The sequence below is a fragment of the Rhinopithecus roxellana genome, chromosome 14 (genome assembly GCF_007565055.1).
Source record: "Rhinopithecus roxellana isolate Shanxi Qingling chromosome 14, ASM756505v1, whole genome shotgun sequence".
Classification (NCBI taxonomy): domain Eukaryota; kingdom Metazoa; phylum Chordata; class Mammalia; order Primates; family Cercopithecidae; genus Rhinopithecus; species Rhinopithecus roxellana.
In genome coordinates, this window is record NC_044562.1 from 108,419,042 (window position 1) to 108,443,288 (window position 24,247).

Here is a 24,247-nt window from a genome sequence, read left to right on the forward strand (position 1 = left end):
GCCTCCCAAAGTGCTGGGATTTCGGGTTAGTGCCAGTGAACCCGGCCACAATATGTGTTTTTAAAGTGATCCTCATTCAGGATATGGGATTGCAAGCAATGCGCCTGGCTCTGCCACCTTGTAGCACAAAGAAACAGAAACAAGAGGTATAAGACAAGCCATGGCTTAAAGGCAGCCACAAAAATGTATAAAATGAATCACTCAGTTATAAATTGTTTACCAAATTCCTCCACCTTCATCTTTGAGAAAGAAATGCACTACACAGCTAGTATCACAAAATGTCCTAATGACATGGGAGAGGGGGAACAAGAGACTGATATTAACTACTAAGGTGGTTGCCAGCATTTCAAGCCTCAAAAAAGAACAAAGCCATTCAGCAAAATTATTTCCTGGCATCAATTTGAACTATGGGAAGTCACAGTTGTAAGGTAAAGGAAAAAAAAAAAAAAGAAAGAAAAGAAACTGAACACTTTATAATATTTGGAAACTTCTTACCAACCCTTATTTTCAGGGCTTTCCTCCATTAAAATTTTTACCTAATACAAAGTAATACTTCATAAGTAACTAAACCTTGAAGAAATAAAACCAGGATTCAGTTGGGCCTTTTCTTTTCCATTTCCTTTCTCAGCTGCCTGCCTTCTAATAAGACAAACTTTTGGCAGGAACATAGAAGGTATCCAGACATTTCAATGAATTAGACAAGGAAAGTCTAAATGAAGAAACCCTGGCACTCATAAATGAAGCAGTCTTTTAAAAACCAAAGAGCCAAAACAGAGGCTAAATAATGCTTCCTGAAAAAGAAATTCACTTTTTAAAAAAGGAGATACACACAGTTCTCCAGGATCATTAAGGCACTGTTCTAAATTAGTATCTTTCAGATCAAACTGAGAAACTTCACAAGTATTTTCTAAACAAAACCGTTAGTGCACACACTCCCCATAGACAGTTCTTTAGCAGATTTAAGTTGCATACTGTAATCAACACAAGTACAGTTACTTACTTGTTTCCTTCTGTAATGAGCAAACTGAGAAAGTCCTAAAACAGTTGCAAGAGCACCTCCTCCAACAAGAATGGTCCCTTTCACTGCCTTTTGAAATGCCATTTCTTAGCCTACAAAGAAAAAAAAAGAAACAAAAAGAAGTTAAATTGGGATAGTTATCGCATAACCATCCCAATAAGAAAAAGACACTGTGTAGATTATGAAACCATGTTAAACTAGAAAAGAAAACATAAAATAAGGAAACTACTAACAAACAAATGTGCATACTGCAACTCAGAAGAAATAGCCAAAAAATTCTAGACAAGGGAATTGATTACATAAAAGTTACTTTCTGATCCGACAGGAATTAAAGAAAGAAAAGCAAATTAAGAGACAACTGAGGATATTTAAACAGTATAAAGTCAAGAGAACTGTGAAAAGAAGTGTCACTGGGTATTTGACAAAACTGCATGCTATACTTGTAAATTTGTTCAACACCTAATCCTCTCCTCAAGGAGAACCAGCAGAAAGAAGTCTTGGGTCACTCAACAGGACAATAAACATCAGCCTGCTTCAGGTTATTTGGCAAGTGTTTAATTCAAATTGTGGTACAACTCCCTTCCCAAGTTTCTCCCTTTCGAATGAAGTTTTCACTACAGCCAAAAGCCAGCACAGGTATATTTCTATCATTGAAAGAGTCAGCTGGGCATGGTGGCTCACGCTCATAATCCTAGCACTTTAGGAGGCCGTGGGGGCGGGCGCCTATAATCCCAGTTACTCAGGAGGCTGAGGCAGGAGAATGGTCTGATCCCAAGAGGCAGAGGTTGCAGTGAGCTGAGATCACGCCACTGCACTCCAGCCTGTGTGACAGAGCTAGACTCTGTCTCCAAAAAAAAAAAAGAAAAAAAGGAGTAGACTTTACAGATAAGAAGTCAGAGGTACTAACACCTTAATGCTTTCACAGACTGACCAATTTAACCTGCTGTAATTCCTTTCATTAGGGGAACTTAACAACAAAAAGAAAAGTTTTCTTCTAGCCAGAGTTGCATGACACCAACATTTTAAGAGAAAACCCTCCAGATCAAGCACTCACTGTATATTTGTGCTCACTGTATTTATATTTTTTTCTTTCTCTCATTTTGTAGAGACAGTGTCTGGCTCTGTCACCCAGGCCAGAGTGCAATGGTTCAATCATAACTAACTGTAAAATCAAACTCCTGGGCAAGTGATTCTCCCAAGTAGCTCATACTACCAAGTGCATGCCACCATGCATGGCTAATTTTTCCTTCTTTCTCTCCTTTCTTTTTCTCCTTCCTTCCTTCCTTCCTTCCCTCCCTCCCTCCCTCCCTCCCTCCTTCCTTCCTTCCTTCCTTTCTTTTCCTTCCTCCCTCCCTCCCTCCCTCCCTTCCTTCCTTCCTCTTTCTCTCTCTTTTTCTTTCTTTTTCTTTTTCCTTTTTTTTCTGTAGAGACAAAGTCTTATGTGGCCCAAGCTGGCCTAAAGCAATCTCCTACCTTGACTTCCCAAAGTGCTAGGATTACAAACATGAGCCACCCCGCACTCGGCTCCACTACATACTTCTCAAGTTCTGCATTGTCTTAGCTCTTAACTTTCTTTCCTCTCACTTGTTTTCCACTACTGGACTGATAATGGAATTTTCTAAAGTTTTGTTGAGGACTTAAAAATTATTCTTTAACTTTTTCAGAAACTAAAAAGATTGCATAAAAATGAAAATTCCACCAAAAATCCTTTTGTCTGCTTTTACTGTTAAACATAAAAAGATAACCCTGTGTGATCAACTAAAAAAATTTCTAGAGTTGAGTAATTTGACCTGCCTAAGACTTTCCATTCACAAAAGCAGGGAAACAGGGAAGCCACTACCCTATTTCCTTGTAGGGGTGGAGCACTGGCCTGTCTGGACAACATACCTTACATTCCACTGATACCTCCCAACTCAAGAAGATAATTTATTATGAAGGTAGTTTTAACTTGGGATACTAAAAAAAAGTATCTCAACAAAATTATGATACAGTTAAATATTTGGGTCCATATTGAATAAACTGTATCTATTTTCATACTATCCTAAATAAAGAATTGCAATATAGTTGATTCTATAGAAAACTCATTTTAGGATACTATAAATTATATACTGATATGTGGTGGCATTTTTTAAATTTTTTTCTTCTGATCTCATTCTTCCTGACAAACTCCTAAATTCTAAAATTTGTCTTTTTAATTAAGATTTTTCCCAGGATTAGAGCCCAGGAGTTTGAGCTTGCCGTGAGCTGCAATTGTGCCACTGCACTCCAGCCTGGGAGAGAGAACAAGATCCTATCTCTAAAAAAAACCTGTAAAGATTCTTACCAGGAAAATATTTCACAGGTATATGTACTCTGCTGCTGGAGGTCTCTTCTTTACTGTCCCTTTGCTACATCAACCATCTTCTCTTTCCCAAATTATGCAGGACAGTTGGTGTATGCTGGCGAGAGACCACCATTTATTATTCAGTCAACCCTAGGCAAAACCTTACATCCTAGGTTGCTGGGATAGTAAAAACCGTAGCTTAGCAGGTACCCAGTTGTCATAGCTCACTATCACCAATCAAGGTACTGCTGTAAACGTTCACATGGGTGCCTATCACACAACAATGGAAACCCTAGCAGCCAGATAGCATGCTATCTCAAGGTTAACTGGGTTCCTCTGACAACTGGAGACAGAGAATAAAGTCCTAGTTCTATTTACTATTTACCTTAAACAATGCACATGCCTGACTCATAGCAGCATGGTGGTCCCTAGAATATGAGTGTTGTGACTGATTGACTTATCACTGCTTCTGTCTTGTTGACAATGTCACTGCTGACCTCACAAAGGATACCACACATCAACATGGCCAACTGAGGAATGTTATATATAACACAGTCAATGAAAATGTTTCATTCTCAGAGGTGTTCATTCAGCCAGTTAAGTTTGAAGCTAGTATTTCCAAATGAGTGGGCCCCTATGTTCCCTGCCTACCTGCTAGTATTGTTTTAATTTGATTTGTCAGAGACAAAAACTTGCAGAGGATATTTTCCTGCATTTTCCCAATGAGTCACTAATACTATCAAAAAACTACATTCTCATATCATCTTGCAGAGTTAGCAATAATATCAACTATAATCAATAAAGAGTTTTCGTTTTTCAATAATTTCAAAAAGTAATGTATGCTTGGGGGCTCATTATTTCTAATGTGATCAAATACTTCTGTATGGTCATTTGGCTAACTCAAAAACAAAGGCAAGAATCAGTCAGTTTATTATTTATTATTTACTATTTACTAGGTAACAGGTACTGCGCTTTTAATTCTTTATACACATCAGCTCATTTCACCCTCACAACATCTAATTTCATAAAAGGGGCAGTGGTAGTTCAGAGGAAATCGGGAATTTCCCCAAAGTCACTGCCTAGTAAGTGAGAAAACAAGACTGAGTTTATGTTCTTGACCCCTGGGTGGTTCTGCCCTGCCTTTGGTCTCAAAAGGCAACTTCTCCCCAAAAGCTATACCATATTTTGTTGTCACTCCCAAAAGAAGGACCTATTCTCAAACAATCACCCATATGTTCAGTCCCTTGGCATTTGGGTTAATCTCCAAGGCAATGAAGAAGTCTCTAGAAAAGTATCTACTAGTAATCTTCTGCCAAGTAATGTAAGAACTTTGTTGTAGGGCCGGGCACATTGGCTCACGTCTGTAATCCCAGCACTTTGGGAGGCCGAGGTGGGTGGATCATTTGAGGTCAGGAGTTCAAGACCAGTCTGGCCAACATGCTGAAACCTTGCCTCTACTAAAAATACAAAAATTAGCCAGGCGGTTGAGGCACGCGCCTGTAATCCTAGGTACTCGGGAGCCTGAGGCAAGGGAATTCCTTGAGCCTGGGAGGCGGAGACTGCAGTGAGCCAAGATTGCAGCACTGTACTCCAGTCTGGGCAACAGAGTAAGATCCTGTCTCAAAAAATAAAAAATTTAAAAAAGAACTTTAATGCTGAAAGAATGAAATTTAGAATGATATGCTGTGTCCATATGCTGTGGACAACATGTACCCATTTACCATTGTAAGGAGAAACGTTTTCACAATGATTACAAACAAAAAAAAAAGATTATTTCCTTCTAAGTAACAGTTTTACCAGAAAACTAGCAAAGAAGAGGACCAAAAATATACACAAATCTTTACTAACTTCTGCAATAAATGTTCAAGGAAACCAGAGGGGAAAAAATATTAAAAAATAGAATTAGCTTATTTATCATAGCTTCAAATCCATGTTTTATAGCCTTTTAATTAAATCACATATATGCTGACTCAGGACTGGCTGCTGCATTGACACAGACCAGAGCTAGCGCTAATTCTTGCAAGGAGAACACCATTTGTTTAAGTAAAACCTAAACAAATGGTGCTCAACTAAATATATCTGTAAGATTATCAACTAACTGCCCACAAGGAATTAATAATCTATTTGTAGGATTAAATATCAAAGTGTGTCTTGTAACTCTGAACTCTGTCTTATAACTAGTTGTGCTATACTGTTTTAAATAGCCTGATCAAAAAAAAAAAAAAGCAAAGTGCTATATCATTTTAATGTTGCAAGAAACTAACTCTGACTAAAAGAATTAAAGAAGGCTTCGGTGAAGATAGGATTTTGGAGAAGGGTATTGAAGGGGAAAAAAAAGAATTTGGAGGGGAGTGAGTAGGGAATGTTATAGAGAAAGACAATTGGAGGAGAAAGAGGAGCATCATGGTACGTTCTAGGCATACAAGTAGTTATCTCGTTCAGCTGGAGATGATGTGCAGCTAGAAATGGGGTTTAAAAAAAAGTCCAGGGGGCAAGAGAGAGGAAGACTGTGTACACATGAAGTAAGATATTTCTAGGATATCCTGTTGGCAATGGGGAGTAGAGGCTGTAGAGTAAGGAAGTAAGATGTTTTGTCTAATGCTCTGTAAAGACTACTCAAGTAGATTTTTGTGTTGAAGCTTACCAAGACAGAGAGACCAATTAGAGGGCAATGAAATAGATCCCATGTGAGAGGAGAGCCTGGTTTAAGGCAACATTAAAGAGTGCAAATCTAGAGGCTGATGTTATGCAAAACTCTCTCAGGACTGCACTCAATTTAGAGAGCATGACAAGACCTGACAACCAATTACAGGAGGCAGCAGGAAGAGACTGAACACAGTAGGCGGTTTTAGTTCGGGCAGCTGGAAAATGGCCCCAACATTTCAATATTAAGATCTAGAAAGAGAAGCAGGCTTAAGGAAGAAGAGAAGCTCAGCTTGCAACTAAGAAAATTTGAGATCTTGACGGAACATCTACTCACAGAAAACAGCAAACAGATGGATATTTGGGTCTAAAACTCCTAAGAGTAATAGGTACTTGGGAAACTTTTGCCTAAAACTGACAGATGTAATTGCTACATAATAAAATGTACTTACTGCTAGCAAACAAAAACTAAATTTGCCACTTCTCAAAGTTTGCTGACCCTTGTTTGTATCTGACTGCTGTAACTCATCTGGCTCAGCTGAATTCTTAGATGTCCTTGTAGGGCACCCATTATAGACAGTGACTTTTAACAAAGAACAACTCCTCACATCCTACTTCATGTAAATCCCTGAGTGCACCCACCACTTCTGCCTCCTCCCATTCATAGGCAAGGCAACTATGCATAAGCAAATTTATTCCAGAACCAGATCGCAATTCCTGGTCTCTGAAATCTCTAAAAAGTACTCACTCTCCTCCTCATCTTCCTGTCTTATCTTCTCTCTTCCAGCAGCCTTACTTATCAAAATACAAATTTAGCACAAGTAAGAATCATGCAAATAGACTGGGCCAGTGGCTCATACCTGTAACCCCAGAAATTTGGGAGGCCAAGGCAGGAGGATTGTTTGATATCAGGAGTTCAAGACCAGCTTGGGCAACAAAGCAAGACTCCATCTCTATTTAAAAAATTAGCTGGGCATGATGGCCCACACCTCTAGTTTCAGCTATTCAAGAGGCCAAGGTGGGAGGAATCGTGTGCTCAGGAGGTCAAGGCTTCAATGTGCCATGATCATACCACTGCACTCCAGCCTGGGTGACAGAGCAAAACCCTGTCTTAAAAAAAAAAAAAAAAAAAAAAAAAAATCAAATGTTGAAAAAAAGAATCCATGCAAATACATTTATCACTCCTCTGAGGAATAAGCCCTGGGTCCCTTTGTCAGAGGCGTGTGAACCAGAGGAACTCCATCTTGAATAGGAGCTGGGTAAAATAAGCCACCCCTTATTTAGCATATAATCAAGAAAAAACCATAAAAATGGGCAACCAGCAGCCCTGTGTAGTCCTTCTTTTATTCCTTCACTTTCACTTTATAGACTTACCCTTAACTTTTTCTTGCGTGAGATCTAAGTACCCTCTCTAGGCATCTGGATGGGGACCCCTTTCCTGTAACACCATTATATTTACAAAAACTCTCCTATCTTTGTGGTTTCTTATATAGAAACCTCAATTACCTTTCTAATCCCCATGCTCTCCATTAGTTTAAGGAAAAAATGGGAACTTCTCAGGGTTTTGATTCTTATACCAGCATAGAAGTAAGCATATTTCTCTGCATCCCTTACAAGCATGACCAGTGGCAGAGAGTACAGCTCAAACATCAATTACAGAAGAGTAATTTCAACAACAAGGCTTGGGGCATGTATTCTCCAGCAAGACATAAAGGCATCCCATATTGCATGCCCATGTTTATTGCAGCACTAGTCACAATAGCCAAGATTTTCAATCAGCCTAAGTGTCCATCAACAGACAAATGGATAATAAAAATGTAGTACATATACACAATGAAGTAGTATTCAGCCATAAAAAAGAATGAGATCAGGCCGGGCACAGTGGCTTACGCCTGTAATCCTAGCATTTTGGGATGCCACAGTGGGCAGATCACTTGAGGTCAGAAGTTCGAAACCAGCCTGGCCAACATGGTGAAACTCCATCTCTACTAAAAACACAAAAAAATTGTTTTTTTTTGTGGTGGGCGCCTGTAATCCCAGCTACTCAGGAGGCTGAGACACGAGGAAAAATAACTTGAACCTGGGAGGCGGAGGTTGCAGTGAGCTGAGATCACACCACTGCACTCCAGCCTGGGCGACAGAGCGAGACTCCGTCTCAAAAAAGAAAAGAATGAGATCATTTCATTTGCAACAACACGGGTAAAACTGGAGGACATCATGTTAAGTGAAATCAGTAAGGCACGAAAGACAAATTTTGCATGTTCTCACTCATTTGTGGGAGCCAAAAATAAAAACAAATGAACTCATGGAGATAAAGAGTCAGAGAGTAGGATGGCTACCAAAGGTTGGAGATGGTAGTGAGGTTGGGGTGGGGATGGTTAATGAGTACAAAAATGTAGTTAGAATAAGATCTAGTATTTGACAGAACAGGGTGACTGCAGTCAACAATAACTTATTGTACATTTTAAAATAACTAAAAGAGTGTTTGTTGGAATGTTTGTAACACAAAGAAATAACATGCTTAAGGTGATAGATACCCCACTTACCCTGATATTACTGTTACACATTGCAAGCCTGTAGCAAATTATCTCATGTACCCAAAAATATGTATACATACTATGTACCCAGAAAAATTAAAAAGAAAAAAGAAATTAAAAATAAACAAAAGCGATCCATGCTCTTCCAATCACCCACACTGAGAAATCCAGATGTACAATGCATTTCAAACATTAAATAAAAAACCCAAGATGTAACCTAGAGGTAGCCCTTTAATCAACTCAGCCCTTTACCTAAGCCTTTTGTGGTCCAAAGGTAGCAAATGCTCCTTATACTTCATCTGTGCAGCCACCCGCTCCTGTAGCTGTGCATGCAAAACCCACTCCTTCAACTATTTTGAGTCGTGTCACACTGTCACACCCATGGAAGGCACAACTCAGAGGGCCAGGCCTCACACTCGCATACGAATCCAGTGACTTATTGAAGAAAAGTGCATGAGTCTTACAAAATAAGCATATAGAACCTCATCAGAGAAGGTCCTAGCAACGGGTCTGTAATCATGGACAGCTTGACAGCAAGTCCATAGTAAAACAGAAGAAGGAGTGAGCTCAAAACCATCTTCTCTCCCAGCAGCACCGTTTTAACTATAAAAGTCAAGATCTCTTGGTGGCTTGAACTAGATGTGTTACAGCAAGCAAACCTTTTATTATTCCAATTAATGTGATAACAAATGTTTTGTACAGTCCCCTTGAAGGAGGTATCTCATAGTTCAGACACACCAAACATATGTTGATAAAGTGCTTATTCCGACAAGTAACAATCAAAGCACACCATGTACTACCCTTTCCCCCAAGGTTTACTTTACCATGGGGATCATGACTAGCACTCTGCCTGCAAATGCATTCCCCCCAGCCAAGCAGAGAAGGACTTACACACATATATCTTACCCATGTGATTCCTACAGAAACACACAGAGAGCCCTCGAGTGTACTTTTTGAAAGCTGTCAGACCTAAATGAACAAAATAGTCAAACAGAAGAGGCACATAGCCTGTTCTCTGGAAATAGAGGAGGTCTAGTCTGTAAACTGAAAGTGAATTATCCTTTTTTGTTGTTGCTTTTAAAAAGGATTTAGGCCAAGACTGGACAGGAAATTGACCCAAGGGTTCTTCACAAAAGACAATCCCTATGGAAAGAAGTGAATGTATCAAGTCCTAAGAAAACAAAAGATACTTTTATCCTTCAGTCACCTTCTTTAGCCTTTCCTCTATTATATCAAAAGCAAAAACACACAAACACAACAATAACAACTTATAGTTGTAAGGAATATATACACTGAACAGAATAGCAAATAACAAACAAAAGGGCTTTTCCGAAGTCAGTGAGAAAACCATTATCCTGATAACGCAAGATAAATCAAAGAACCAAGTAAAGGTCAACAGAAATGTGTGAAACATAATTCTCAGGTTCTAAATACACAAAATTTTGGACTGTGGCGGAAGAAGCTAAAGCAACACACTCACACATTGCTGGGAAGGCATCCAGACTCTAGCTCTGTCCCTGACTTCCACACCCTATCAAAAGGCCAGTCTGCTTCCAAGAAGGGCAGGTTCTTTCACTTCCAATCCATTTATTTCCCCAGGCAATTACTGCCAGAAGGGCCCACCCCAAGAGAAAGTAAACAATTTGAACAGAGGAAGAGTATTTCCACAAAGAAGAATGAGAAAAAAAAAAAAAAAAAAAAAATCAGGAAACAAAGAGAAAGTGAAAGAAAATAAACACTATATTTATACCAATTCACATAGTTTAAAGCTAGAAAATTATTTGTCTCCCTGGGTCACCTTTACATCAGTTATATCATTTTAGAAGCAAACCCACAGCTATGGATGACTGAGAAAGAGGCTGGCCCAGGACCACTTCTCAGCCTCAGAGGAGGGCAGGAGCCTGGAAGCTTGACAGGAGAAGCTGGCTAAGAGACGGGTTGAGCTGGTTTCAGGGGCAGAGTTCAAAAAATGAAAGTAAAAGGTACAAAAGAAGGAGAAAATAAGGTCAATAACTATTTAAAGTCAGCCAGTTAAAAGTCACTGTTTATAAAAAATCTATCTCAAACATTATTACATGGGGATTTCTGATGTGTGATGGGGGGGGTTAAGTTTAATATATAATGTCATAACTGTTAATCGAGCATTTATTTCACAAAGTCCCCTAAAACAAAAAAGGATTGAAAGGGAGGGAGCCTTAGAGGGACACAAGGATATATGTTTGCACTCTAGTAGTGATGTATTATTTAAGCCCCAATTTTTTATAAAATATATGCCATTTCCAAGGCAACTGCCATATAATATGCTTTCTAACATTTCTAAAATGCACACTGGAAATATAGTCACAAATTTGACCCTTTTTCTTTATTTCATGGGGCTCACTATAGAATTACAAGAAATCAATGAAGCTCATTATATGCATTAAATGCAAATAATCACAGCTTAATCCATAATAGAATATCAGTTAATATATATTCTATATCGCTCTAGATATATTCACGGATTTGTATTTAAAGTTGTACAATCCCTTGGTCGGGCGCGGTGGCTCACGTCTGTAATCCCAGCACTTTGGGAGGCCGAGGTGGGCGGGTCACGAGGTCAGGAGTTCGAGACCATCCTGGCTAGCATGGTGAAACCCCGTCTCTACGAAAAATGCAAAAAAATTAGCCAGGCGTGGCGGCATGCACCTGTAGTCCCAGATACTCGGGAGGCTGAGGCAGGAGAATGGCGTGAACCTGGGAGGCGGAGCTTGCAGTGAGCCAAGATTGCGCCACTGCACTCCAGCCTGAGCGACAGAGCCAGACTCCGTCTCAAAAAAAAAAAAAAAAAAGAAAAAAAAAGTTGTACAATCCCATCTTTAATATTCCATTAAAATATATATCTGCCTTCTTTGCCTACCATATGCATAATTGAGGGTAACCCTGGGAGCCCCCAAATAAAATGTCCCTCCCAGGTGAAAACTTGAAGCATTCCTTCACAAAAATGCCAATGCCAATCCCTTATGAAAACACAAGTCAGGTTAAAGAACTGAGTAGATAACATGCCTAGTATGGAATTAAACAAACTTGCATTTATATATCAACTAACAAGAAATGGCTGACTTAGCATGAAAAAAAGCACAACAGGGGAAAAATCTTTAAATCTGCCTTGAGGAGGCAGGAATGTTATCAATGAAACACATTCACTGATAACACTCAAAAGAAGTTCATTAGTCAAACAGACCATACTAGTCCTGTGCTTCTTTCAGTCTTTCTGCCCCTTTACTAACCCTTTATTGGGTTAAGATAATGGTTGACATTCCTTTGGCAGCATAAACGCTCTTTTACATTTTACATGCTGTTATAGAATCTACTTCAGTAATCAAAACAAGAAAAAGGCCTGGAGTGGTGGGTGGCTAACATCTATAATCCCAGACTTTGAGAAACCCAGGCAGGAGGATCCCTTGAGGCCAGGAGTTCAAGACCAGCCTGGGAAGTGAGACCCTGTCTCTACAAAAAAAATTTTTAATTAGCTGGGCGTGATGGCGCATGCCTGTAGTACCAGTTACGCAGGAGACTGAAGTGGGAGGATTGTTTGAACCCAGGAATTCAAGGATGCAGTGAGCTGTGAGGGCACCACTGTACTCCAGCACAGGTAATAGAATGAGAGAAGGACGGAAGGAAGGAAGGAAGGAAGGAAGGAAGGAAGGAAGGAAGGAAGGAAGGAAGGAAGGAAGGAAGGAAGGGAGGCCTTTACCTTGCTAGAAAATAAGCTGCAAATCAGAGTTTTAAATGTCTGTCTTAAGATTAAAACATATCAAGCCTTCCCTCAAAATTTATTAAAACTAACAAAGCTTTACAGAGTAACGACAATCATGGCTGTTGAATACATACTGTAAAATGTTTTGCAAGAAAACAAAGTCCGGGCCGGGCATGGTGGCTCATGCCTATAATCCCAGCACTTTGGGAGGCCAGGGTGAGTGGGTCACCTGAGGTCAGGAGTTCGAGATCAGCCTGACCATCATAGTGAAACCCAGCCTCTACTAAAAATACACAATTAGCTGGGCATGGTACATGCCTGTAATTCCAGCTAGTTGCAAGGCTAAGGCAGGAGAATCACTTGAACCCTGGAGGTAGAGGTTGCAGTGAGTCGAGATCACGCCACTATACTCTAGCCTAGGCAACAAGAGCAAAACTCCATTTCAAAAAAAAAAAAGAAAAGAAAAGAAAGAAGAGAAAGTTCACTTCACCATATAAATTAGTGTGCTTTAAAAAGTCCTTAGATGTTATAAAATACTGCTGAAGCATTGTGAATCAAATGAAATTGTTTTATATATATAAGGGCAATAATGAACTTTAACTCTGTTCAGAAGAAAAATGCCATAAAACAATTTCAATTAAATAACATGCTCAGAGAAAAGGGTGCTTCAGATAATTAAGTTTCCATTTACCTGGATCTTAATCAGACATCTGTTTTGTTGTTTTTTTTTTTTTTTTTTTTTTTTTTTTTTTTTTTTTTTTTTGAGACGGAGTCTCGCTCTGTCACCCGGGCTGGAGTGCAGTGGCCGGATCTCGGCTCACTGCAAGCTCCGCCTCCCGGGTTCACGCCATTCTCCTGCCTCAGCCTCCCGAGTAGCTGGGACTACAGGCGCCGCTACCTCGCCCGGCTAGTTTTTTGTAGTTTTTAGTAGAGACGGGGTTTCACCGTGTTAGCCAGGATGGTCTCGATCTCCTGACCTCGTGATCCGCCCGTCTCGGCCTCCCAAAGTGCTGGGATTACAGGCTTGAGCCACCGCGCCCGGCCTTGTTTTGTTGTTTTTTAAATAGCGTACATTTATGTGAAATATACCACTATGAATTAGGAAAGACTATCTACTAAATTAGGCATTTTTCTTTGAAGACAAAAAAAAAAAAAAACTTAAGAAACTTCAAGATTATTGTTCTAAAATCTCTTCTTTTTAAAATAGCACAGATGTAGAAGATATTACATCTGAAGAGAACTAGGCTTCCAATGTAATAAGCACAAACATAACTGAAAAGCTTTCAAAACTGAAAATCTGACTTTAATTTTCTTAGTATTTGTTCATTATTTTTATCACTCAAGAAGAAAATGGCAGGGCACGGTGGCTCACGCCTATAATCCCAGCACTTTGGGAAGCCATGGCGGGTGGATCACTTGAAGCCAGCAGTTCCAGACCGGCCTGGTCAACATGGTGAAACCCCGTCTCTACTAAAAATATAAAAATTAGCCAGGCATTGTGACAGGTGCCTGTAGTCCCAGCTATTTAGGAGGCTGAGGCAGGAGAATCACTTGAACCCAGGTGGAGGTTGCAGTGGGCCAAGACTGTGCCACTGCATACCAGCCTGGGCAACAGAGCAAGACTCGGTCTCAAAAAAAAAAAAAAAGAAAATGTACCAATTCTTTCAAAAGTTCCTGTTGCAATTGCATTATATGCCATTAGAAATGTATTTGGGGAAATATCTGCTGAAGATGGCTTAAGAAATCCTGAGCTTATTTTTTAATTATGACTGAGTTTTTAATAATAATTAGTTATAGCACAATAACTTCAGTTAATTTACTTGCACATTGTAAAAGAAAGTTCTCAATTTGAGTACAGCTCTATTACAAACATCATTCCACATATATGTAAGGTATTAGCGGTGACTGAGAGTTATAAGAGATCAAGAAGTGCGCTGGGGTGGGGAGACCAGTCACTCTGTTTCCTTGACAGTGAGAAGATCTCTAGGAAACAAAGCTGACTACTTTTTCCATCCTGTAGTCTTTTTTCTCCTATAACCTGTTGAAATTTACATATAAAATTTACTCCTCGTACATCTAATAATCCACAAGTATAAATGGAACTACAACAAAGAGCCAAAGCACAGATACAATGCATATATGAAAAAGGAAACCTGAGATGTACTGTAGTCAAAATAATCACGTATTAGAATATTTAGCTTACTGATTACACTTCCTAAAAATATCTGACTCATAAGGAAATAGAATCAGATGAGAAAAACAGACTGAAGTAATTCATACTGCTAACAAAATTCCCATTTAAAGTATGTGAAAACAATGTATTTCCTAAATGCTCCATCCCCACATCAAAAAAAGTGAAGAAAATATACTATGTTTTCCTCCACCGACGCAAAAATAATAACAAAAGTTGTATTTCTATCTCAGTCATTTTATCTAAAATGGTCTTCGTCATAAGATCTTACTCTCCCCAGTTGAATGACGCATCCTTTCCAAACTAAAGAAAAAGATATTTTTCTTTTTAAAAGGGCTGGTACACAACCTCATGAAAAACATTCAAGTACTATAATCTAGTCATTGTGCGTAAGATGCTGGGTTTCAGCATTACACAGCTAATACCACAGAGATGACAGGTCTAAAATTTATATAGCATAAATAGAGAAAATAAAGGGTTCCACTCAATTTTCCTTTTAAAGCTGTCATTGATCTTTAAAAAAAAAAAAAAAAAAAGAACTCTATATTCTTTCCCAAAAATATATAATTCTCTATATTGTACTCCTAAAACTCCAAATTAAAAAAGAATATCACCAGGGGGTATTCTGGAAGGAAAGACTCCCTTGTAATGCTGTCTCTTCCACTAACTTCCTCTGTGATTTCAGGCAAATCACTTGAACTTGCTGATCCTCACTCCAACTATGTATGAGTTAACCTTCAAAATGCCCAAAGCTATTTTAACTTTAAAAGTTTATTACTTTATGGTTTTTCTTCATTCAATAGATGCAGAGGGGAAAACAACCCTCATGCATTAAATGTGGCATTCTCTTAATGTCCTATTTATTTAGCACTGCTAGATAATTAAAATTTGCATTCATGGTTTTATTCAATAATTATTTACTGATCATCCATCATGTGTCAGGCACTAAGCAAACAACTGAGAACACACAAAAAAAAATCCCTGCATTCTAAGAGTTTACATCTGAGTGGAGTATACAGTTAAAAAAAAAAAAAATCCTGTATTCTTTTGGATTAAAATACTATATTTCAAAAATGTAAGTCATACTTTGGCTTCTTAAATAAAGAATATTAACCATGAATTCAATTATTGATGACTCACAGCCATCCATATGCACATGCTATGATAAGGTGATGGCCTCAGGAATAGTAGGAGTGACAACACTATTAACTCCTTTACTTTGTGGTCCCAAGCCCCAGTCTGTTCCTGTATGAATTCTTCCTCTCTCAGCTTTATAAAATTTTCCTGTTTCTTCCAAACTATCAGGCTGATGATAATCTTCCCTGTTTATCTTTGAGATCACTTCTTTTTTTATTATTATTATAGTTTAAGTTCTAGGGTACATGTACACAATGTGCAGGTTTGTTGCATGTGTATACATGTGCCATGTTGGTGTGCTGCACCCATTAACTTGTCATTGTTACCACTGTGGTTAGAAAAATGAGAGCCAAGTTAGTTAACTGTGTTTCAAATACAAGTAAATAGCTCTAAGCAAGGCTAAAGGAGCTACTTACTAGAATTTTAACACTTGGTTTTCAATGTTCTAGCTCTAACTTTTCAGGGACCTTTTTACTCCCTTCTTTTATGTGTTTCAGGTTAGTGGAGCCTACCATAAAACATCTGGATTTTGCTATACACACTGTGAATGAAACTAACTACACAATGGGTAGTTTTTCTGTGCTCTCCTGGATTTAAAGAAATGTTTGCAGATAAATGGACCAAAAAAACCCATCTGCTGCTTCTAAAAAACGAAAATTCCTTGAGAACTGGCTTACTAAAAACATGCCATTAGCAAAGGAAAGATTAAAATTGTAATGTCTTAGAATATAACCAAAGCAAGAGTTCCATCAAATACTCAGGAAAGTATCCCTGAAGGACCTACCCAAGTGGAGAAGACAGGAGGAGGAGCATTGGTTCAGGTAACATATATTCATTCAACTGGGATTGACTGAATGCCTGGCAGATCCCCAGCCCTGTTCCAAGGCCTGGGAATTCCTCTACTCTCATGGATTGGAAGAGACAAAAATAAACATGTAAACAAATATAAAAATTAAATATTTTGAAAGTGAAAATTACTAGGAAAAAATAAAGATGAAATAATAGGTTAGAGGATAACTGGCGTAGGCTGGATGTGGTGGCTTATGCCTGTAATCCCAACACTTGGGGAGGCCAAGGTGGGAGGATCACTTGAGGTCAGGAGTTTGAGACTAGCCTGAGTAACACAGTGAGACTCTGTCCCTACAAAAAATACAAAAAATGAGCCGGGCATGGTAACAAGTCCCAGCTACTCAGGAGGCTGAGGCAGGAGGATTGCTTGAGCACAGGAGTTGGAGGCTACAGTGAGCCATGATCACACCAATCTGGGTGACAAAGTGAGACACTGTCTCATAAACAAACAAAAAGAAAAAGTCAGTGGAGGATTTTAATCAGTACAATGATACAATGAAATTTATATTTCAGAAAGAAAGGAAGAAATGCCCTAGCTGCAGTATAGAGGATGCCTTTTAGGGTAATAAGAGTAAAAGTAGAGCCTGGAAGGTCAGGGCTACAGTGAGCCGAGATCTCACCACTGCACTCCACCCTGGGCAACAGAGACCCTCTCTCAAAAAAAAAAAAAAAGCGAGCGAGAGAGAGAGTGATCATCTACTGCTTGCCTACAGGAACACAGCTACTCCTACAGGCACAGCCAGGGACCTGCCAGTCACAGGGTGCTGTCCTTGGCATATTCAAATGACACCAATGACCCCCAGGAGACAGAGAGAGAGACAGAGAGTTGTTTTTTCATTAGGATACCATTAGCCATGTTCATAATGAGTAGATGCAAGTACAGAAAAAAGGACACAACGGGAGAAGGGGAAAGAGTTAACAAATTAAATGAGAAAACAAGCAAAAATGCCAACTGCAATCAAAAACAAGATTCTATAATAGGGAAACAAATACTTCTGGGATAAACTTGAATGTTAATATGTATTGAACTTACATACTTGAAAGACTGTTCATCTCATTCAGTCTAACAGGCTAGTAACAACGAACAGACAGTGTCAACTAAGAGAGCCTCTTAAACGCCAACAGCAGAAATCTTTTTTATATTTCTATTTCTCCTTGGGCTGGGGTTGTTTGCAGGTGACTTTTCTCACCCCACAACTCATTATAATTTGAACTGATTCTGGACCCGTATTAGAAAAGAACCCTATGTCACATCTCAAAAGGCTGAGGCACCCAGAACATTTCCCACCAATCACAGGCCAGGAAGTTGAGAGCTGTGTAAAGCTTACTGACCCAGCTGAGTATAGATTTAATAGGCAAGAGAGACTGCATATGATTAATTACACTTATTTATATTTATGGGTTTGAATCTTGAGGATGCCTGGCCTATCCCCATTTTATTTCATAATTTTCCCCCTATTGGAGCCTGAAGAGGAAAAGTCAATTGCCTGAGTGTTGGCATCACACTAGAAACTAAAGGGCCATTCATTTCAATTTCAGCTCAAGGAACACTCTGGCTGAGCAGATGCAATTCACCAGACCCCAGTGGGCTAGGAACGCACTGTTGTCAGTCAAATCACATGGCTGATGGAATTCAGCAGAGTACATTAGCAATTTATACTCAATATCCTCTCTTCAACCATAAATTTTGAAATAATTTCGAGAAAATGTCGGAGATAAAATTGGGATAATATTAAGTAAAACTTAAACTTAATCCAAAAAATTTTGGCCATAGCTTGAGCCTCTGTTCCTACCATGAAGCAGTCAGGAGGCAAGTGACTAAGTGGCATTTCTAATAGGATTCCTGTCAAAACGCCAGGTTCCAGTATCAACCCAATGACCTTCAGGCCTGACCTCACCTAGTGCACTTGAGCCTACTCCTTCCGTCATTCGTCTAGCAACTACCAGCAACATGGTGTGCTTTTCAGATAATACTCTGTGGCAGCCAAGTGCTCTGCAGAGATGACAGAATGGGCACTCAGCAATGTCAGTCTACCCTACGATAGTCTCAGCCTGAACAAACTTCCCTGGAATTCAGGGTCCTCACATAAAAGATTGAGATCGTCTATATATTCCCTTTTTATTTTATTTATTTTTTTATTTATTTTGAGAAGGAGTCTTGTTCTCTCACCAGGCTGGAGTGCAGTGGCACGATCTCGGCTCACTGCAACCTCTGACTCCCTGGTTCAAGCGATTCTCCTGCATCAGCCTCCCGAACAGCTGGGATTACAGGCACGCGCCACCATGCCCAGCTAATTTTTGTATTTTTAGTAGTTTCTAGTAGGTTTCACCATGTTGGCCAGGATGGTCTCGATCTCCTGACCTCGTGATCTGCCCACCTTGGCCTCTTAAAGTGCTGCGATTATAGGCATGAGCCACCGTACCTGGCCTATATTCCCTTTTTCATGGCACTGCTGGACCCATAACCCTGGCCTTTGGCACTCCAAGGCCTTCTGCCATTTTTCCCCTCTAAACTGGACAGTAGGGGTAAGTCACTTACCATGCCAAATGACTGCCATCAACATCCCCTTAACCCACTCTGACTTGAAAAAGCAACACTTTCCTACTGAAAAGAATCATAATAAAGAAAAGTCTAAAAATAAGTGGACACCCTTAAATAAATTAGACATTCTAGAATTTCTTTACCTTGTAGGAATTAATCCTTTCTGGGCTAATTACACTGGATAGAGATGGGGTAATGGACAAGTAGAAAATTAATTATGAAGAGAACAAAAGTAAATAAAACAGTGTCTCTCTATGTGTATACACATACATATATATATTTCAGTTTTAAAGTATATGTGCATACACACACATATACACTCACAAGTGAAGACTAGAAGAATATACTCAAAAATGTTAAAAATCTCATCTTTGAGGGGGAGTATTATGAATCATTTTTATTTTCTTCCTTGTGTGCATTATTTTCTAGATTTCTAAAATAAGAATGAATTATTCTTGAAGTTAGAAAAAAAAAATGTGTGTGTGCACACATATAATAGAAAGAGACCCGAAAAAAAGAATTCCAAAGAGCACCATGCAGATGGATAGCTGACATTTGACCAAATCCCATATCATCTGACCATTACTTGAGTGATTTTCCCGTTATACAACTTTTCTCATCTTTAATGAACTACAGCAAAAGATCCACATAAAAAAAGAAAAAGAATAGTTTGCCTTTACAATGTATTAGGAATCTTTGAGTAAAAACTGAAAAATGTCACAGAATTATCTATCTCATTCTGAAAAAATCTCTACCCTAACTAAAATGAATTTGCCTTGAGCAAGGGACACAATAACCATTTAAGCTTGAGTTAAGCTGCACCTAAACTTGCCCTACATTTTTAGTTATTGCACATTACAGCCTCTCAGGGATTTACAGTTTTAATGCAACACTGGAAATCCCAACAACAAATCAAACCAGAAACTGCAACGCTGACCGACCTTCCTGGAATTTGGTGTTTCCCAAATTTCAACTCCGTAACTACAGAATCTCTTTAGTTAACACACCCAGGGGGCCCCTCCATTGTGCCAGGCCCTAAAGGAGGTCCACAGATGCACAGAGAAGAGACAGACCATCCTAAACTGGGGGTCAACATTCCCTCTCTCTCCCCACCCTGTGATAATTTACTACTTGCCTGCAGGAACACAGCTACTCCTATAGGCACAGCCAGGGACCTGTCAGTCATAGAGTGCTGTCCTTGGCATATTCAAATGACACCAACGACACCCAGGAGAACATTCAGTACAGGAGGCGGCCAGTGTAGGAGACAGAAGACACAGACAGCCCTGGGTGAATTCTAACTTAGCCACTTACTGGTTATGTGACTGTGAGCTTTAGTTTCCTCATTTATAAAATCTCACCTTTGTCACAAGTTATACTGAGAATTTGAGGTCATGTAAATGAAGCATAAAAACACATCTGCTATCCAACAACTCCCACTGCTAATACATAACATTACTGAGCACCTACAATAAGCTTTGGCCTTTTCACACATTGTCCACATTTGCACGTGGAATCGGGATACAGAAGACTATTGTTATAAGAGAAAGCAAAAGCAACCAATTTCCATCGGGCCACAACCCTGCTTTGGCCTAACCAGCACTTCGTTCTGAAGAACCAGGTACACTTAACACTCACAGGTTAGGAAAATAAATTCCATTGTTTCCCTGAAAAGACAAAGGCAGGCAGCCTCTTCTGACATATCTCTAGCATCTTTCCCCCAAATAAACATTCACTCAAATAGAATGGACACTCTTATTTCAGAGTGCTCTATCAAAAATAAATCCATATCAAGCCCAATATCTAATGCAGATCTATTTCCAGGTCACAGGTTACCTGTTACAGAGGTCAGAAGGAGGCAAGAGGATTTTCACTTCAGGTCAGGCTCTAATCACGTGGAGTCCAACGTTTATACCTGTATCTCTAGTCGTCTGTCAGTTGACAGATTAAAAATATTCCCTGTAAGAAGCCTGAGCAAAGGTTTGTGACCTGAGTTAACCCGAGTCATTGGGACAACTTTGACCCATATGAGTAGTTTCTGGTCCTCTACTTAGAATAGTACTTCTTGGTATTTATTTGTAGTTCAGAGAAGGTGGGGAGTTGCTTTCTAGCTCTATCACAAACTCTGGACACCGTCTAAGTACCTTAGGAAAACATACTAATAAAAAAACAAAATGCCATGGAAACAGTCTAGGAAGTCAGTTTTTGTTTTTTTTTTTTTTTTAAAGAAATCAAGAATGTGTCCCTTCTAAAATGATACCCTAATCTCAAAATATAAAAGCATACACTGCATCTTTGGTTAACCTTACAATGAGAACCGGGGAACGAGGGTTAGTGACCCCATCTCAAGTGCCAAAATGGGCCTTGCTTGGTCACTCATGCAGAGCATGCTAACCACAGAGCATGCTAACCACTGTGTTGCTCAAACCACCTTTACCCATGCTACACCATCTCCTTATTGCTCAGACTCTCCCACAACCCCCAACCCACCTTCACCCTCCCCTTTCCAGCATTCCCTATCCATCTACACTAAAGAGTGACTCACTCCTGCCCCCTCATTTCACATTTGCCCTTCCCACTCTTACCTGATTCATTCTGCTGCCATCTGATTTACATTATCTTAATTCTTTGGAATACAGAATTCATTAGTTCATGTAGGATCAAGAAGACCAACTTTTTTTTTTTTTTTTTTTTTTTTTTTTTTTTGAGACAGAGTCTCACTCTGTTGCCCAGGCTGGAGCGCAGTGGCATGATCTCTGCAACCTCCACCTTCCAAGTTCAAGCAATTCTCCCACCTTGGCCTCCCAAGAAGCTGGGATTACAGTCATGCGCCACCACACGCAACTAATTTTTGTATTTTTGTAGAGACAAGGTTTTGCCATGTTGGCCAGATTGGTCTCAAACTCCTGACCTCAGGTGATCCGCCCACCTCAACCTCCCAAAGTGCTAGGGTTATAGATGTGAGCCACCGTGCCTGGCCCAAGAAGACCAACATTTGAAGAGACCTAAAGGACTAGATTTTTAACCAATATTCTAGAAGGCTCCATACTCCAATCCTACAATTTTAAGTGGGCACTAGAAAATGCCCAATTAAACAACAGAAAATCACATTTGTTTGCATTTCTTTGGTGTACCACTGAAAACGTTAATGATTACAATTCACCAAAAAACAATGGCAATGGCGAGCAAAATCACTGGATAAATCCAGCAGTAAAAGTCATTCAGCAGAAGAAAAAGAACACAGGATGAAGTCTGTTTACCATCCTATACTACATGGACATCAGTTTTTTTTCTGCACTCATCTACTACTTCATCAGAAAATTTTCCTGCACTTTAAAAAAAAAGAAATGAAAAAAGAAAAAAAGACATATAAAATATAGTTCAGATTTAACCAAACAAAGGTAATATGGAAATTCAAATACGCAGTGAGTTTTAATTTACTCAACAAACATTTGTGGGGCACCTACTGTATTAGACCATGGGCAAACAAAGATGAATCACTTACTGGTTTCTGCCTTTAAGAAACTAATAGCATAGAGAGGAGCATTCTAACACAAACACAAATGATACAAATAAGAATAAGAGGCTAAGAAAGTACTTACCCCTGAAGGAAAGAGAAGGCAGGAAGCATCAGGGGAAGTTTCTATGGAAGGCAATATATAACTTTAACGGTGAGGGTTTACGTATCCAGAGTGACTATGTGCAAAGACATAATGGTATGAGAGAATATATCATTTTCAAGAACAAGAGGGTGTGGTCTGACTAGGGCAAAGTTGGAATTAGTAATCATAAGTAAGGAGGTGATGAAACTCAATGGAGCAAGGCAGAAAAATCACTGGAAATCTTATATACGAGTCAAAGGAATTTGAACTTTGTCATTAGACAAAGGATTGTCCACAAAGGCTTTTAAAGCATATGTTTTGGCTACATACTGTGTTATAAGGGCTCTGCTTGTCAATTTATATGTGTTACATTCATCTTCACAACATTCCTAGTAGGATTAGATAGAACCATGGTTGAACTTAAAAGACCATTCCCTCATTCCTAATTTTCCAGAGCAATCTTGAGAGATAAACTAAAAGAATGTGAATCTGGGAGTAAGGAAATCAGAAGACTGGATTCAGGGCAGTCAGGAGACTCGACGCAACTCCTAAGAGTCCATACTAAGACAACGACAGTCATAACAGAGGGGACAGCACAAAGTCCAAATCCATTTTGGAGGGACAGTTGCTAAGATGACTGTTCCTGGGGAGCAGCAGTCCCTAGTTTTTCAAACAGAAGACCCCTTTCTCTCCCCCAAGGGTTACATCACCATCCTGGCTGAGAAGAGGCCCTAAGAGCGCCTCATGCTATTAGCCAACAAAATGCAGCTGGTCGCCAAGGAGGCCTTTATACTCCAACTGGCCACTACGTCTTCAGGAGATGACCTGAGCTACAGACACTCTAAGGCGGCTTTTGCTCACCCCTGGCCACTACACAACAAGAGCTGCCACATGGTCCCTACCCAATTTCCCCCAAGACATCACCTGGACTAACCCTAGCATGCTCCACAGTGCTCTTTTCCTCAGTCATCACCAGAAGACCAATCTGCCCCATTTCTCATCTTCCCTATCCCCAGCAAACTCCATTATAGTCTCTTCTCTGAGTGTTCCTTTCACCAAACTAAACCTTGAAAACACAAAGAAAGTAAGATTTAACCTGAATTTCGGAGGCTGAGCCCTAATAACACTGTTTTCCCAGTATCCTATAAAGAGAAGCTTGGTTATATTCTCATTTTTTTTCTTTTTTTTTTTTTCCCATAGAGATAAGGTCTCACTATGTTGCCCTGGCTGGTCTAGAACTCCTGGCCTCAAGTAATCCTCCCATTTGGCCTACCAAAGCACTGAGATTACAGGCCTGAGACACCACACATGGCCCTATATTCTCATACTTAAGTCTAGTTTCAGCCAGTACAAACAAGGATGGCTATGGCAGTTGCTAATGTATCAAAATACCTCTCAACTGGTTGACAACTAGCTATGATCAAGAGATTAAAGAGTTAATATCTAGCTTCACAAAAGGCCCCCAGAATCCTGCTCCTGATGGAAGACCTACAACAGCAGGTTACCATTTCATATGAGTTGTTAAATACTTTGAGTAACAACTCTGTACATATCCCCAAGATCCCCTAACCTAGAGGTGGATTAAGTGTCTCTCCAGCTCACCTTCTAATTTTTCTTCAATCCTCTTTCAAAAGTCTTACCTGTCTGAAGTTTATGCCATTAGACTTTA

The 24,247-nt window shown here is 39.5% G+C and overlaps 1 protein-coding gene across 5 annotated transcripts in view; it reads right to left on the reverse strand.

Moving 5' to 3' along the window:
- GPD2 (glycerol-3-phosphate dehydrogenase 2) overlaps positions 1-24,247 on the reverse strand; it is a 150,926-nt gene that overhangs the window by 107,986 nt on the left and 18,693 nt on the right. For 3 of the 5 annotated variants that reach the window (XM_030916181.1, XM_010353178.2, XM_010353180.2), the window contains one exon: positions 1,001-1,110. The exons of 1 other annotated variant lie outside the window; for it this stretch is intronic. In XM_030916181.1, coding sequence (XP_030772041.1) covers positions 1,001-1,102 — 102 coding nt within the window. In that variant the 5' untranslated portion in view covers positions 1,103-1,110. Of the gene's footprint in view, positions 1-1,000; positions 1,111-3,341; positions 3,429-24,247 lie in introns of those variants that run through there. One more of the 5 variants, XM_030916182.1, reaches the window with a different exon arrangement.